The 15,804-nt window shown below is 40.9% G+C and overlaps 1 protein-coding gene across 1 annotated transcript; it reads right to left on the reverse strand.

The window, feature by feature from the left end:
• Window positions 1-142: 142 nt before the first annotated feature.
• LOC144462550 (Fc receptor-like protein 5) lies at window positions 143-15,465 on the reverse strand. The gene is made up of 11 exons (XM_078166616.1): window positions 15,179-15,465; window positions 15,014-15,087; window positions 12,372-12,722; window positions 12,030-12,239; window positions 11,484-11,921; window positions 9,921-10,181; window positions 8,688-8,948; window positions 6,166-6,262; window positions 5,991-6,051; window positions 4,541-4,710; window positions 143-4,397 (listed from the first exon to the last, which is right to left on the reverse strand). Exons 2-11 carry the CDS (start codon window positions 15,081-15,083, stop codon window positions 4,331-4,333), a joined length of 1,986 nt encoding a protein of 661 aa, XP_078022742.1. The 5' UTR covers window positions 15,084-15,087; window positions 15,179-15,465; the 3' UTR covers window positions 143-4,330.
• Window positions 15,466-15,804: the final 339 nt, after the last annotated feature.

Below are 15,804 nucleotides of genomic sequence, written 5' to 3' on the forward strand. Positions count from 1 at the left end.
GTAGTTATTTATCTCTTTTAGGTAATTCTGAGTCTTTTTGGTTGTCTTTGTGTTGTTTTGCCCCTTTTTATTGTTTTTGTTGTGTCTCTTTGCATCTCTTTGTGTCTCCTTTTGGTCATTTTGAGTCTCCTCCTGGTTGGTACATGTTAAATAAAGTGATATATTGCAGGTGAAGGCCAGAGGGCCCCCCTGACACTTTGGGCCCCTGGGCCTGTGCCTTTTAAACTTGTTCTGTAATCCAAGCCTAAATCTGAGAGGCAGTCCAGAGGACTCCTGTTCACTTCAGTAAGCTGCTGCAGGTAAGCCAAACAATCAAAGGGAAACAATGCAGTAACACCTGATAGTGTGCAGGGCTAATAACTTGGGATATGGAGTCCATTTTCATCCAACACACTCGTCAGAACACAATTTGCTCGACAGTTTCTAACGTGTACATTAAACACTGACCAGCTGCAATAAATAGCAGTATAATAGCAATATTTGATTTCATGGACTCAGACCGCTCACCTCTACTAGTCCTCCTAAATAGCACCCTGTAGTGCCACTAAGTAGATTATTAACTAGTCTTAAACCCAGTGCTGTTTAATCAGAGCAGAAGACAAATGAGATGTTAAAGGGTTAATAACAAACACAAAAGACTGCACAACAAACACTGTTCAAATGACCTATTACCAAAAAGACACTAACTCATCAGGCCAAACAACACGAGTAAGAGGGGAAGAAAAGAAAAGATCTTAACTGCTATGATGCATTTTTTTTTTAATTAAGCGAGATGAAACAATAAAGTACACGTACAAAATCTAAATGTAAATACATGGGGTTAAAAGTACAAACAAACACAAAACAAAAACACTTCAGATATGTGTATAAAGAAGACAGGGATGTAAATAACTCATGAGCAGGTGCAGTGTAGAGATAATTCACAAAATAAGCATAAGGATTCTGATAAATGACACTTGACTCAACAATAAAACCAGCTGTGTTCAAACCGGTAAAACATAAAATCAAATAAAAAAGAGGAAACAAGGAAAACATGGTAAAGATATATTGTATACAGAATGAGAGAAATGTACTTGACAGGATGATGGAAGTTGTCTGTTATCAGTAAAATAGAACTCATTACTAATATCTAGTGGCAACAGTTGGAAACTGCAACTATCAGCAAACACATGTTCCCCTTCAACAGGGAAGCAGCAAAATAATAATATTTAATAAGCTGTAACTTATAATACATAAGAGATCTCAGGTGTGATTTGTCACCACGGAGACATTTTGCAGTCCTTCCATGTCACAGTTTAAACTTTGAGGTCTGCACTGCCTCTCTGTAACTACATTTACATGCACAAAATATTCTGGATTTTTCCTTTTATTCTAAAAAAACCAATATTGAATATCCCACTTATATTCCTGTTAACATGCAGCCATGCATACTCCAATGAATCTGTCCGAACATGTTGTTTAAAATATAGAAAAGTGGAGCAGCTGTTGCTTGTACTGGGAAAGTTTTCCACTGGGGGTGGATTTGTTCGACAATGCAACCACAGCCTCCTCTTTTCATTCCTTCACCCAACGTCTTAAAAATGTCAGCGTTTGAAATGTGGGTTTTTTATTTTGGGCATCCATCTCTACCCCAGTTGTGCAAACTGTTGTTGGCAAGTTGGTTTGTATACAGTGTATCCATGGCGACGCACAGAGTTGACCATAAACAGGTAAGAGGCCATGTGTTGCAAACTGCAGTAAAACTCCAATTTAGACGTGTAATCAGAATGCGCTGTATACATGCCTAAATAACGCTCTTTAAACCAGAACTGTACTAGCATTTCCCTTGTAGGAGGAACAGCCCTGCTGAACTCCCTGAACCAGTTTTATAAATGAACAGACCAACGAGAAACCACTGGAGGGTCAAATGTTTGGCACTCTGCCCCAGTATCACCCCCCAGTCTTGACAAACGCTCCTTTCAGCCATCCTGATGCCAAGAAGAGGTAAAAAGGTCACTTCAGACCCCTCTTCGTCCGGGATGTCATTAACATCTTAAAAGAATTCAGCTTGGGGCTACACAAATTGACTTAGATTAATGAGCACGACTTCGCTGACAACGCTTCTTAAATTCACCACATCCTGTCCCTTCTCGTCACCCCGGGAAATCACATCCTCGCCTCTCTTACCAAGTGTTTCTGTTGAAATGTCTCTTGGAAGTAAAACTACACATTTTATCCATGTTCTAACATTGTAAATGTGCATAATCCTTGTTTGTTAGTTGAATGATGTTTTTTTTTAATCTTGTAAACCAAAGTATCAGGAAATTAAGATTTTAGGTTTTTAATCCCTCATTTAACATGGAGCCATACTGCCATCTTGTGACGGTAGTTAAGGAGGGTTCCCTTTAAGGAATCCAATATTATATTTAGAGTTAAAATATAGTTGGGTTGATTAACCAACTTGTTTTCATGAATATGTGCCTTCTCATTCTGTGTTATTGCAACCGTATGTTAGTCTGGAGTGTGTGTATACAAAACAGTTTATACTTGTGTTCTGCTGATATGCGGTATAATAATCATATTAAATTTAATTTGATGTTAAGAGCTGATTTTGACCAGAATGGAAAGAGTATGTGTCTATTGAGTGTAACTTGCTAAAGTTTATTATATTTATTATACCTGAAGCAACAAAGCCAGCCGATTGCAACATTTTTTTTTCATGCGTTGATAATAATTTTGATGATAATATCGAATGGTTGATGAGACTATTTTCAACTTTATTATAAGCAAGTAGCCACAGCTAAACAGATAAACTTTTCGACCTACAACTCCCCCCAAAGATTCATCAGATCCAGCAACCACATGTCACAGGGAATCTTTCGCCAAACCAAGAGACTTGCTGCAGGCTAATATCACCGACATGTGAGGACCACCTAAAGGACACCGCCCCAGGCTCCACTGTCCCTCACCGCTGCGTTCCAGTTTGTATCACCCTGCTGGAAGGCTGTGAAGTGAAGCCGGGAGTCGCAAAGAGATAGTCTGGTGCCCTCAGGAGAAACGTCCACCTGATTCGCTGCTAAGAAAGGAGGCAAAGAATTTCCCTCACCTGATGTAGCTGCTGTGCAGTGGTAAGAGTTGATGTCAAATAGAAGACTTAATTATCTTGATCTTAATTTAATTTCCTTAGGTAAATGGTTTTGCGCATCCCTGCGTTCCCAATTTATCTATAGTCACATACTCTCTCTCACTATCGCCAGACTAAATAACTTTCACGAGTGTTACGTCTTGTTTTAATCTATTCACATATTTTGTGTCATTTCATATCATCCTGTTAAACATTTAGCCTAAATAAATCTTCATTTATCACCAAGTCGTTGTCTGTGTATATCTCTTTTGAGCAGGAACTAAAATCACTGTATGGAGAATTCATGACCCAGATATTGAGATTGATTCATTTTTGATAAGCATGCTGACAAATTAATAAGTGGTTTACGGACTTATTAATGTGATTAGTCCCTTCCCTCATTAGGATGGTGGTGCCCCAAACTTTATTTCGAGTGCAAACATTCTCTAAAAGGTATTTGCTCCCACACCCTCATGTCTTGATCGGTCAGTTTTGGTTCAGCATTATCTGGGTGTGTTAGTCCGACTTTGAGAAATTTGATTTAGCACGAAGTCGCACATGTTTACATGAAATTAAAAGTCTAGTTTTAGTCAGACTTACACAATGAATGAATTATCTCTGATGTCATGTAAACATACTGACTGATGAAACAGCCTTCGGGAGGAATTTGGGATTTAGTATCTTGCCCAAGGATACTTCAAATCAAACTACCAATTTTCCAATTAGTAGACGCTCCACTCTACCTTCTGAGCCACCGCCACTCCGTTATAGTGAATAGGGAGTTGCTGTGTTTATGTTATAATGACTTTGATACTAAAGCACCGCAGACTACTGGAAGATTTGAGCTCACTGACTACGATTGTTCCAATTCACTTCATATGTACACAAGTAAGTAACTGTTTTTACATCTGTGATGTTCAGCACTGATTTAGACTGTCTTCAGTGCAGAAGTACATTCAGTATGTCGCTAGTTCAAGCTGTTTCGTTAGTCTGTACAAGCAGGGCTGCATAATATACACAAAGAAATCATCTTAAAATAATTTGATATGACTTCTGATTTTAGTGGGAATGATTACTTTTGCATTTAATTTTTACTGTAAAAACAGGAAAAAATGATGATATGATTTTTGCTGGGAGAGACCCATCCTGAGAAATGTGTTTTAAAAATCAAAAGTTACCCGATTATATATCTGACATATCAGATTGTAAATGCAATGCCTGCTGTGGTCATCTGCTTTTGTTGACTGTGCTGTACAATGCAGCTGGATCCGCTCCACCTCCCCGACCTCTGGTTCTGTAGATAGTATCAAATAACATCATTCTAATTATATACAAACAAAGTAACAATAGAGAGCGGGAAAATGCAATGCATTCATTTCACAGTTATGTCATTTTACTTGTAGTGAGGATAACGTTGGTGTGTAAGGAGCTGCTCACCTCGGGGCAGTTCTGGCACTGTTGAACTTGACGGTAACGTACTCAACGTCTTCTCGTTGCTCCGTGTGTCTGAGGGGCTGAGCTGGTCTCATGTTGTAGTAGAGAGGATCTGCCTGGTTGGAGAAACGGATGCTGGCATACTGAAGGTCACCCTGCTCCTCTGGCTGTCTCTGACCAGGTAGACATCACAGAGACAACATTTATTTTAAATAAGGCAGAGGATTACAACCAGGACAGAAAAAGTCAAAGCAACAGCAGCTGTTGTAATAATGTGTTTAATATCACTGCTTCACCAACATGCTGCTGTATGACAGAAGAAGAGGAAAGGACAAAAAGCAGGTGAGACTCTGAAAGTACCAGGAGTTTAGGCCCCGTCCACATGTATGAAAAAATGGAAATTTTCATTCAAAGTTTAAAACAGAAATTTCTGTCCACACAGTCTTTGTTCTACAAAATATCTCTGTTTACTCAAGAACACAAAAACGGTCCCAAACGCTCGTCAGCGTTAGCTATCTTCGATGGTCTCCCCCATCACAAAGGTAGTGTACAGACTAGCTTTACCAGAACACCTACTGGAGATCTCATCATCGTTGATTCTCCTTCGGTATAACAAAGAAGCAGTGATGCTTTGTACATGTAAAGGTTTCCTTCTACTCCTCATCAACAACCCATCTCTCAAAAGTGTCCCACCATCTGCTGGTTAGACTGCACCTGATCCCAAACTATGCCTGATCCTTTGTTTCTGGTGGACTTTAAAATGTGAATGCTAAAGCAGACGGAATAACACTGGGTGCAGCAGCAACACATTCTCATCCCAAGTCGTCACATGTCGCTTTGTCAGTGGACATTCATGTCTAAATATTAGACGGTAGGTATCCTCCTGAATCTGCTGTTGATGTTCTGGGATGCTGCAAGCTACAATGGGACGTCAAGAAAAGCAGGTGGTTTTAAGTTTAAGTAACAACAGCACATGAGTTGGCTCTACATTCATACAGGAAGCAAACACCAGGTTCCTGGGTTGAAGTCCAGGGTTTATTGAAGCCATCTATCAGCCCCCCCCCCCCCCCCCCCCCCCCCCCCCACTCTATAGGGACTGTCCAGCTCCTTATATCACATCGTTACTGGCAGCGTTTCAAATTGACAGCGTCTAGCAGTGTATCATTCCACCATAACAGATGCCATCCAGCTGTGTTATAAACTGACTGTGGGTAAATATCCTTTTTTAAAAAAAAAAACAAAAAACAAAAAAAACCATAAAGGTATAGACAAGACACATCCAAGACAAGAGACGAATCAAAGAGAGCATGATAGAAATTAACATCTGTGAAGAAGGATGTGAAAAGAGCAACATGAGGTTCCTCTCAGTCAGATGAGTGGTTGACTCAGCAGTGTGAATGAACAGGAACCAGAATTTATTTTGTTCCTGAATAATAAACGTCACTTTTCTCACCTGTTCCCTGTTGTCTGCTCTCTCTCCAGGCTCAGACGAGTCCCTGGAAGCTCTCTTTTTTCTGGTCCAGAGAATCAATCGAAAAAAAATAAAAAATCATTCAAAGTTTTAGGTGTGACAAACTGACTTTCAGTGATTTAACAAACAATGATTCGGTCAAAACAGAAGTGCTCACCTGATCCACAGGAACACAGCGAGGAGTATGACAGCCAGGAGAACAACAGTGATTGTTCCAGCAGCTACTAACTTCCCTGCTCCTGAGGAACTACGATCTAAACAAAACACAATTAATCAGGGTGTTACAGCATGTTTGGGCCCATTCGCCCCACAGAGTAATATATGACCAAACAGTGCATGTATTACATCATGGTTAACGCCCTGCTCCATACAGGTGGAATACCTCAGCCTAGGGGCACGTGTAGAAAAGCTTTACAAATACTGGACCTCTCAGGATGATAGCAGTATTAATATTTGAAAGCTTAACAAAATATAATACTGGTATACATTTTTTTTTCATAAATACACGACAAACATTTTGTTGAAAAATAAACCTCCATTTCCTCACACCTGTACAGCGACTACTTACTTTCACGACATACATTCAAACCAATATATTTGTAATAAGTTTTTATTGTCCAGTATATAGAACCAGACAATTCACTGGTCTAAGTCTACAACATAGCCTGAGAGATGAAGGGCATAAAATCTGTGGGCATGCGAGGGTGGGTGCTGAGAGAGCTGCAGCACCCCGTATTGACAAGGGGTGGAACAACACAGTCTGTAAATAGCTGTTTTACCATAACTCTTAAGCCATATGATTTTAAGGTGCCTGTCAGAAAATACATGAGAAAAAAAATTGGTTTAAATTGTGCAGATTGAATTAGCTCCTCCAATATAACATGACAGTGGCATCATGTTAGATCAAAGTGTAAGGTTCGGGGTCAGGTCATGGGGCAGCTAAACTTGGGGAGTGAGTTGTGGTAGGGAGAGCTTATCATTGGCAGCTGAGAAAAAACAGTAATTTGCCAGGACAGTTTTGGAGCTGCTTTTTAGATCCATAAAATATTTTGGACATGAGGGAATTCCACTGTAGAGCATATCCACTGGGAGGGAGTTTAACAGCAGCTAATGATGGAGCAACAGACGTAACATTATGAGTTGCCCAGAGGACATGAGACGCATCAATGAACAGACAACTGGATGTCTGCCACCATTCAAGAGGAACAGTTAGAGATTTTGGTCCATGCAGTCAAGAGAAAAATTTTCATTTAGATGGTGGTTATGGCCCAATAGTGCTAGCTACACAATGTGAAGAGCAAAAGGAACCGAAAAAAAAAATCCATTCTCTCTGGCGGCTGCAGGCCTGCAAAGAAATTGACCAATCACAGCCACCCGGTCCGCATGGGAGTTACTCCTTGCTCAGATTTGCACTCTCTCTCTCTTACCCTCTGTCCAATCCCCTCGCTCCATTTTGACACTCCTCTGCTCCTCGTCCCGCCTCGTCCCAACCCCCCTCCGCATTTGAAAGTGCGAGCGGTTTGTAAGGCCCTCGGGATGGGTGCGCTGCAGTTTGTTTACAGTGGTTGCTAAGCTACAAAGAGCAATGCTAACATTAGCATCAGGTGGTATGTAGACAACTGAGACGGTGACAACACTCAGTTCGCAGGGAAGGTAGAATGGTCTGCAGGATATTGAGAGAGCCTCAAGGTCTGGACAACAATGGTGAGCAATGATCCTGCTGTTGTTACACCAGTTGTTATGGAGATAAACACAGAGCCCCCCTCCTTTCCTCAGCATCGGGTATGAGCAGGTGAAACCAGCTTTCCGTTATGATCATAATCCCACAGGTCTGTACGTAGCAGTTAGAGGCAATCAATAGCTCCAGTTCGTCCATTTTGTTTTAAATAGATCTGGCGTTTGTCAGGAAGATGGTCAGCAGTGACGGAGTGTGAGGGTACTTCTTTAGCCTAGCCAATATCCCCGAGTGGCCCCCGCGCTTCTGCCTTCGTTCCCTCCCTGCGTCGCTTACTCGGGCAGCATATCCACAGTGACTCCGCAGGTCTTCTGATGGCGTCCGGGATGTTGTGTGCCTTTTGAAAGTCTCTCGTGATGTCAACCTTGCACTTCCAGCCGATGTCGATAATGTGCTGCCGACGATACACAAAATGCTGCTCGACATGAGCTGACAAACGTGGACAAAACTACATATAAGAGAAAGCTAAGAGCCGCTGCACTCTCGCACGCCGCCATGTTCTGTCTCCTCAGTTCCTTTGACCGATGGAGAAAGCTCTGGCAAGATCTGGGCCTGAAAAGTGATGCTGATACAGCGGAGTTTTTGTTGAACAGGTAATATTTCGTTTTATTGTGGATGTTGTGACATAGATAACTGTATGCTGTATGTAACTGTATGTTGCTATGTGGGAGGGGGTGTGTCGTTAGGAGGCTCCGAGGGGAGGGGGACACGAGCTTGGAGGGGAGGGATCATCGAGCACAGAGGTAGGGGTGTGTGTGTGTGTGGGGGGGGATGCTTTTTTCAAATCTTTCTCATTGTCTTTCTAAACGTAGACCATAGCTTTAATACTTATTACTTACAAATATGAGGTTGATAGACTTCTTAAAGTGCCTCTTCCCCCTATCAATAATATTAAGGTCAACTAGATTTACTGCCCTCGCTGAAAACATGAATGCAAAACTTACCTGCCACAACAGGCAGATGTAAGGTGGAGTTATGACGTCCTCTTGTGTTCTGGGCTTCACAGTAATAATTCCCACTGTGTTCAGCTCTGATGTCAGTGATGGTGAAGATCTGTCCTGATGCTTTTGGTGAGTCTTTATTCTCCTTGTACCAGGTATAGTTAGCTGCTGGGTTAGCATCACTGCTACAGGTCAGAGTCACTGAACTGCCCTCCACTATCTCAGCAGAGGGACTCACTGACACAGAGGGAAGCTTTGGAGCATCTGGAGGAGATTTAGACAGACTCATGTCATTTAGGCTTGAGCAGTATCATGGTGTTACAGTATATCAGGGTATTTAGAAATCCAGAATGTAGGACTGTCAGTAGGGAGGTTCCATGTCCTCTCCACAGCCTACAGTAGCCAATGAAAGCATGTGTTGAAAGGAAGGTCCTGCCTTACTTCGGTCTACTGTATAGATCCCGCCAAATGGTTGGTTTGATGACAGACAGGGAAAACTCAGTCTTTCTTATTAAATACAGTAAGCTCCTAAATACACAGTTCTGCCTTTGTTTATATGTTTTTCACTTTTAATCACAGAAAATTGTTTTAACTTTTTTCTTTTGAGAAGCACCTAGACAAAACCTTGAAAAAAGAATCAGGTGTAAATTTGTGATCTGTGATACTGTTAGGCACTTTAAATTTGGACAAGGTGAGGCTTCACACTATGGTCCTATTGTGTTTTCCAGCTAATGAGTCCCAATTCTAGTTATTTATTTTTCTCTTTTCAAGCAGAGATAAAAACAAAACAAAAGAAGCTTCTATTTCAGTGTGTCTAATCTATTATTACTCAGTGGCAGAAGCACTTACTCTGATTCTGACTGTCAGGGGGGAAAAAATTCAGTGTGACCTCTCAGGAGACCATCCGTCTATATATGGTGATGTTGTTTGTAATTTCTTATTCATTAGACTGTATACCATGATCAAATGTCAGGAAGGTTTGAAAGTATTAAAAAAATAGGTACTACCCAAGCCTAATGTCATTCACATCAGATGATGCATTTTGGACAAAGGGATGTGTATTTTGTGAACAAAATCTATTTAAAACTATTATTGTCTGTCTGCCTACACAAACAGACCACAGCTAACAGTAAACATTGTCAATAAATGTTCCAAACAATAACATGTGAACCAGGTACACTGTGACTACTTGGCATTAGACCCTTGACACCAGATTTGCTCATGTTTAGTACTTACACTGAACATCTACTGACAAAGACGATGACATGATCCATCCATACTGATTCTCAGCCTTGCAGTTGTAGATTCCTCTGTCCTCAGAGCTGATGGACTTGAAATAATAATTTCCTTCTGGTCCCTGAAATATTGTGTGGTCCTCCTTGTACCAGGTATAGTCAGCTGCTGGGTTAGCATCACTGCTACAGGTCAGAGTCACTGAATCACCCTCCACTATCTCAGCAGAGGGACTCACTGATGTAAAGAGATGCCTTGGACCATCTGGAGGAGATAAAATAATTTAACCAACATAAATATTTATTCATGTGTTGAATAGAGTTTAAGGCATGTATATGTAATGTGAAACTTTAGAGGTAGTTTTGTGACTGAAATTTGATAAAGCTAAATGAAGCGGGTATAAGAAGCATTTTTTCCTACTGAACTTTATATCTTAATATTTTCATAAATATGATCTGTAAGTTGTTTTTTTTAAATAAGCTGTTTTAAATTAGTTATAAATACCAAATCAAAACAAACTGCTAGTACAGGAGCATCATCTGTAGGAAGCAGGGTTGATGACAGGACAGAAGCCTGAGGTGGTGTTTTGGATTACTGATGGTTTGAATCCCCTGAACATCATTTCAGATCTGGGAGCCAACTGTTAATAAAACTACCTTTTCATCATCTGCTGTAGCTGCTCAGTGAACTGCAGCAGCAGACTGTGAATGTGAAACAATCAGAGCCATCAGCCTGGCTGGGTAATAAAGCTTTAAAATGTAGTCATTAGTTGCATGATGCTTTTTGAATTACCATACCATACCATACCAATTTATTTATATAGCACATTTAAAACAACAGAGCTGAGACCAAAGTGCTTTACAAATAAAAGAAAAAACAGGTAACAACGCACAATCACAACTCATAAATAAAAAACATACACAGCGTCACATGAAGAACACCAATCACTCAGGCTGTGCTTGAAAAAGCCAAAGAATAAAAATGTGTCTTGAGGTGTGATTTAAACACCTGCAGAGTGGGGGCTTGCCTAACATGCAGAGGCAGCTCGTTCCATAGTTTTGGAGCAACCACTGCGAAAGCCCAATTTCCCCTGAGCTTCAGCCTGGATTTAGGGACAGCTAGGAGAAGCTGATCGGAGGACCTGAGGGACCTTGGAGGGACATAGGGTTCCAGCAGGTCGGAGAGGTAGATGGGTGCCAAGCCGTTAAGGCACTTGAAAGCAAACAGCAGAATTTTGAAATCAATCCTATAGCGCACAGGAAGCCAATGGAGGGAGGCAAGTACAGGACTAATGTGCTCTTGCTTACGTGTACCAGTTAGCAGACGAGCAGCAGCGTTCTGGACTAACTGTAAGCGAGAGATGGAGGCCTGGCTAACACCAACATACAAGGCATTACAGTAGTCAAGGCAAGATGTCATAAAAGCATGCATTACAGTTTCAAAAACAGAACGTGATGGAAAAGATTTAACTTTGGACAGCCTCTGGTAGAAGCTCTTTCGCACTACATCATTTATTTGCTTGTCCATCTTTAGGTCTGAGTTAGGAATTAGCAGTGTTTTACTCACATTTCACATCTAAGATGTAATAAGACGTCCTCCTCCCCAGCTCGTTCTCAGCTGTACAGTCATACTCTCCAGAGTCTGAGGACTGGATGGAGCTGAAGACAAGCTGTGGTTTTTGTCTCTGAAGATGATGGTGTAAATGTCCATTCTTCTTGTACCAGGTGTAAGTAGCTGCTGGGTTAGCATCACTGCTACAGGTCAGAGTCACTGAACTGCCCTCCACTATCTCAGCAGAGGGACTCACTGACACAGAGGGAAGCTTTGGAGCATCTGGAGGAGAAAAACATGAAAAAAAAAACATTGTGTGTGTGTGTGTGTGTGTGTGTGTGTGTGTGTAATTGTCCAACAGTTTAGCAGTGCTGAAGACAGAAGACCAAGGAGATGAAGCTGGTTCAGTGTGTTTGGACACTGTCATGTCTACTGATGATCTCTGGTTGGTAAATTAGCTAAATGAGAGAATTAAACAATTTAACACAGATGTGTCAGTGCAATGGCTTACAGGCTCCAGCAGATGGTGTTATAACAGTACAAGACTGTAAGTAAACTCACACACTGAAGGAGAGGGGAAGCCTCCACATCCTTTTACAGCACAGGAATAGCTGTCTGCAGAATCATAACTGAAGTCTACATAAGGAGATGTGCCTTCTTTTATTTTCTGTCCATTCTTGTACCAGATGTAGGAAGTATGATCAGGTAAATGACGACTGCTGTGACACTGAAGGGAAGAAGATGAAGATGATGATCTGCTGACCTTGAGATCTAAATATGTGTAGAAGGAACAGAAATATTTATTGTGTTAATACATACATGCAATTATACAACAATTCACAGTATTTTCAAGAAATTAAACATTTGGATGTGAATTGTTAAATATTCCAGTGAGAATGTTACCTGTGACAGACAGAGTGACTCCAGGTTTACCCCAATATTTTCCATCTGGTTGGTTTGTTATGAACCTGAACTTGTACACAGCTGAGTCGCTCTCTCTCAGGTCTGTGATTCTCAGAGTGCAGTCATTCTTTATCTCATCACAGTCATACTGCACACGACCTGAATACTGTGGGTCTGTTTTCAGATCCACAAACACATCATCTGTCATATTAACAAACCAGAATGTTTTATCAATTTTATAATAGCTGGATGGGTATCTGTAGCTGCAGTGTATTTCCACTGTTGATCCTTTTACAGCACAGATCTCAGTAGAGGTGTAAGTCACTCCCCAGCCTTTCTGACCCTGTATCACTGTAACACAGAGCACATCAGGAACCACAATCAAAATCAATGACTTCAGTAAACAATCAATCAATAAGACAAAAAATACTGATGTGATTTGGGGAAAGATAACCTGGACAAGTCCTCAATTATCAGACTGATCATCTGCAGTCATTGTCATAAACTGTTCCACATGATGCATCTAACTAGAATATAGACTTTTCTGTGTGTTTCAGCTTTGTTCAATTCATTTAAAAAAACTGTCAAGAAAATCTCAGAAAAGTGCATCTCATATGTCAACCGCTCCAAAAACATAAATTCAAGTATTTTTACACACTCTTCTGGGATACGGCAGTGGGGCAGTAGTCACTGGTGCCCCCAAGGGGTGGCCATGGCAACTGGCCCATCGCTAAGTCCTGCCCCCCTTAGTTACTGTTGCTATGTCTGTCAAGCTTTTGCTCCTAGCATAAGAAATATGGAGTTTTCAGCGATATCAGTGAGAGATATTCCAAAGGAAATAACATCAAATTTCTGGAAACACTGTTTGGAGATATCAGAGAGAAGCCAACAGAAAGGTCTTCAATATGCATTTGAGAGCTACATTCACAATATCATCTGCTGGCGGAGTATAAATCAGGAGAACATTAGAATAGAGGGAAAAGCTCACCGGTCACAATGCCAAGTGTCAGGCACCCCACGTCTTGACACTAAACGTGACGGACAAATATAGGAACAACATGCAACGTTCTTGTGCAGCAGGGTAAGTCAATATATTGTTTAAATTTAAGTTCCTGTTGAGTTAAGTGGGGCAGACGAAGGGAGAGCAGCTACAAGATCTGGATAGTCAGGTGTAAGGCGTCGGTTCACAAAATGCTAAAAGATATCAGTATGACAACGTGTCTGTCTCGCAATTAATGTTACTAGTATTTCTTTTGCTCAGATAGCCTACTACACAGTGACTCGACTTCAAGTTTAAACATAAGTTACTTACTATTAATATTGAAACGTCTTTGTTTTCATATTTTATCTAAACTAGCACACAAAGCTAGTGTTAGCTAACGTTAGTTAGCATCTTACCTTGGAACAAACATAGGTGTTTTAATTGATCTTTGCTGGATTCAGCTGTTCATGTGGTCTTTCACACTGTTTTAGCCATATCTGGCATCTCTCTCCTTGGGCCTTGGGCTTAGGGAAGGGGAAAAAGTCAACAACACTTTGGACACTTTTTCGGTATTGGGTGTCGGACTTGCAGGTAACGTTACCGTATGCACACCACTTCGAATATTAGCTTCTGCTGAAAGCTTGACAGACCTCTTGGTTGCTACACACAGTTGCTAACGTAGGATTGGACAGTGACCGTTAAAGGGAGGGGCTTAGCAAAGCGTCACTTGCTATGCCCTATGTTTTGGTTTAACCAGTGAGAAAAAGCATAGAGAAGTTCAACACACAGTGTTTGCACAGTTACACAGTCAGTGCTAAAGAAGAGTGGAAGACATGCACATGCTTTCTAGAGTTAATCTCTATGTGCACTGAGGCAGGACATTATCCAGTGTGAAGCTGCAGTAAAGAGAACAGGAATGTTTTTGGACCTGAGACCTTAAATGCAGTTTACTGACCAGGACAAGAGGAGAAATATAAATTATTAGAGTCAGTGCTTTTCTTGGTTAGTTTCCTCTCTGTTCACTCTGTGGTCAGGCTGCTGCTGAGTGTGAAAACTAAAAATAACTGCAGAGCACTGAGGCGGAGGAAACTGTTTACAGCACCTCTGATACAAAGATAAGATAAAAGCCAATCAGTACTATCGACACAGAACACAGAAATATCACACTGAGCTCACACAATACAAAGGGAAATAGCAGGGTTTGGTGCAGATGATGACACGATGATGATATAAGAAAAGTTGAGACAATATAACTTGATTTCACTGTGAGACCAATATCCCTCCAAAACACTTCACCATGATAAAAGTAGCTGCAGATAGAAACTAACTGTCGGCCACTTGAGCTGTCGCCTCTGCAACCAGGGTCGACTTTAGAACTGATTAAACAGGGCGATATGTTTTCACAGGGTGAGGAGGGAATACTCATTAAGAAAATCCACAATATTCTCAGTTTACAGCATGTTAGACAACAAACACAGTAAGACCCTGTGCATATGGGCTGTTTCCACAATTGTACACAAAAGTAATATTTGTAATGTTTCTGGGAAGCTTTCCTTTCACACAACTCTGATCTACTTATTTCCACATGTGACCTTCAGTCCCACATTTTCCCAGATTCCCCTCTTTTAATGTGATGAATGTAACTGTAGATCTACAGTACCTGACACAGAGAGGAGGAAGACGACAAATCCTCTGGCTGCTGCAGTTAGACTCATAGCTGCTCCTCTCATCTCTCTGTGTGAGACAATAAAACCTGTCAGTAGATAAAATGATGCTCACAGCAGGTAAACAGCATCAGTTACATCAATAAACTGTTTCTACTCACAGTGAAGAAGGACGTTGTCGTCAAAGATGCCTCTCTTCTGTTGTCAGTGAGCAGACGTTAGATATCAGGATGTTAAACGTCTTCATTTCCTTCCTGGTTAGATTATTAACATGCAAGATGAGTCGAATTCAGTTGTCGGAAGGCTTGACAGGCGTTCTATAAATCCAAGTCCATTTATTAAATAAATACCCACAAAACAACAAAGTTGTGTTGTTTTTAAAAAATTTAGTTTATTAATTTAATTTAAACAATAGAGTTATGATATCAAAGCTGTTTTGCTGCAAACATCCGACTGACACCACAAGAGAGCATTCATAAAGAGAAAAGAAAAACAGACAGACAGTTCATCTCTATGTGCGCCACAGGATGTCACATAGCAGGGGCGTAGGTTTGATTTGAGCTTTGGTAGGGACCATGCGAGCACCCGCAAGGTGCAAGCAGAAAAATTTTCAGCACTAATTTGCGTGCATACTGTTTTGGGCTACAGATCAGATGATCTTAATGACTGTTTCTTTAATCAGCTTCCAGAACTGATGCATTTGGCCTACAGATGATATATAACAGTATAATAGCTGCAGGCGGCTCTATGCTTTATAATATCATCCACACATTATAACACCATTATT

This window comes from Epinephelus lanceolatus, chromosome 3, assembly GCF_041903045.1.
Source record: "Epinephelus lanceolatus isolate andai-2023 chromosome 3, ASM4190304v1, whole genome shotgun sequence".
In the NCBI taxonomy this organism is placed as follows: domain Eukaryota; kingdom Metazoa; phylum Chordata; class Actinopteri; order Perciformes; family Serranidae; genus Epinephelus; species Epinephelus lanceolatus.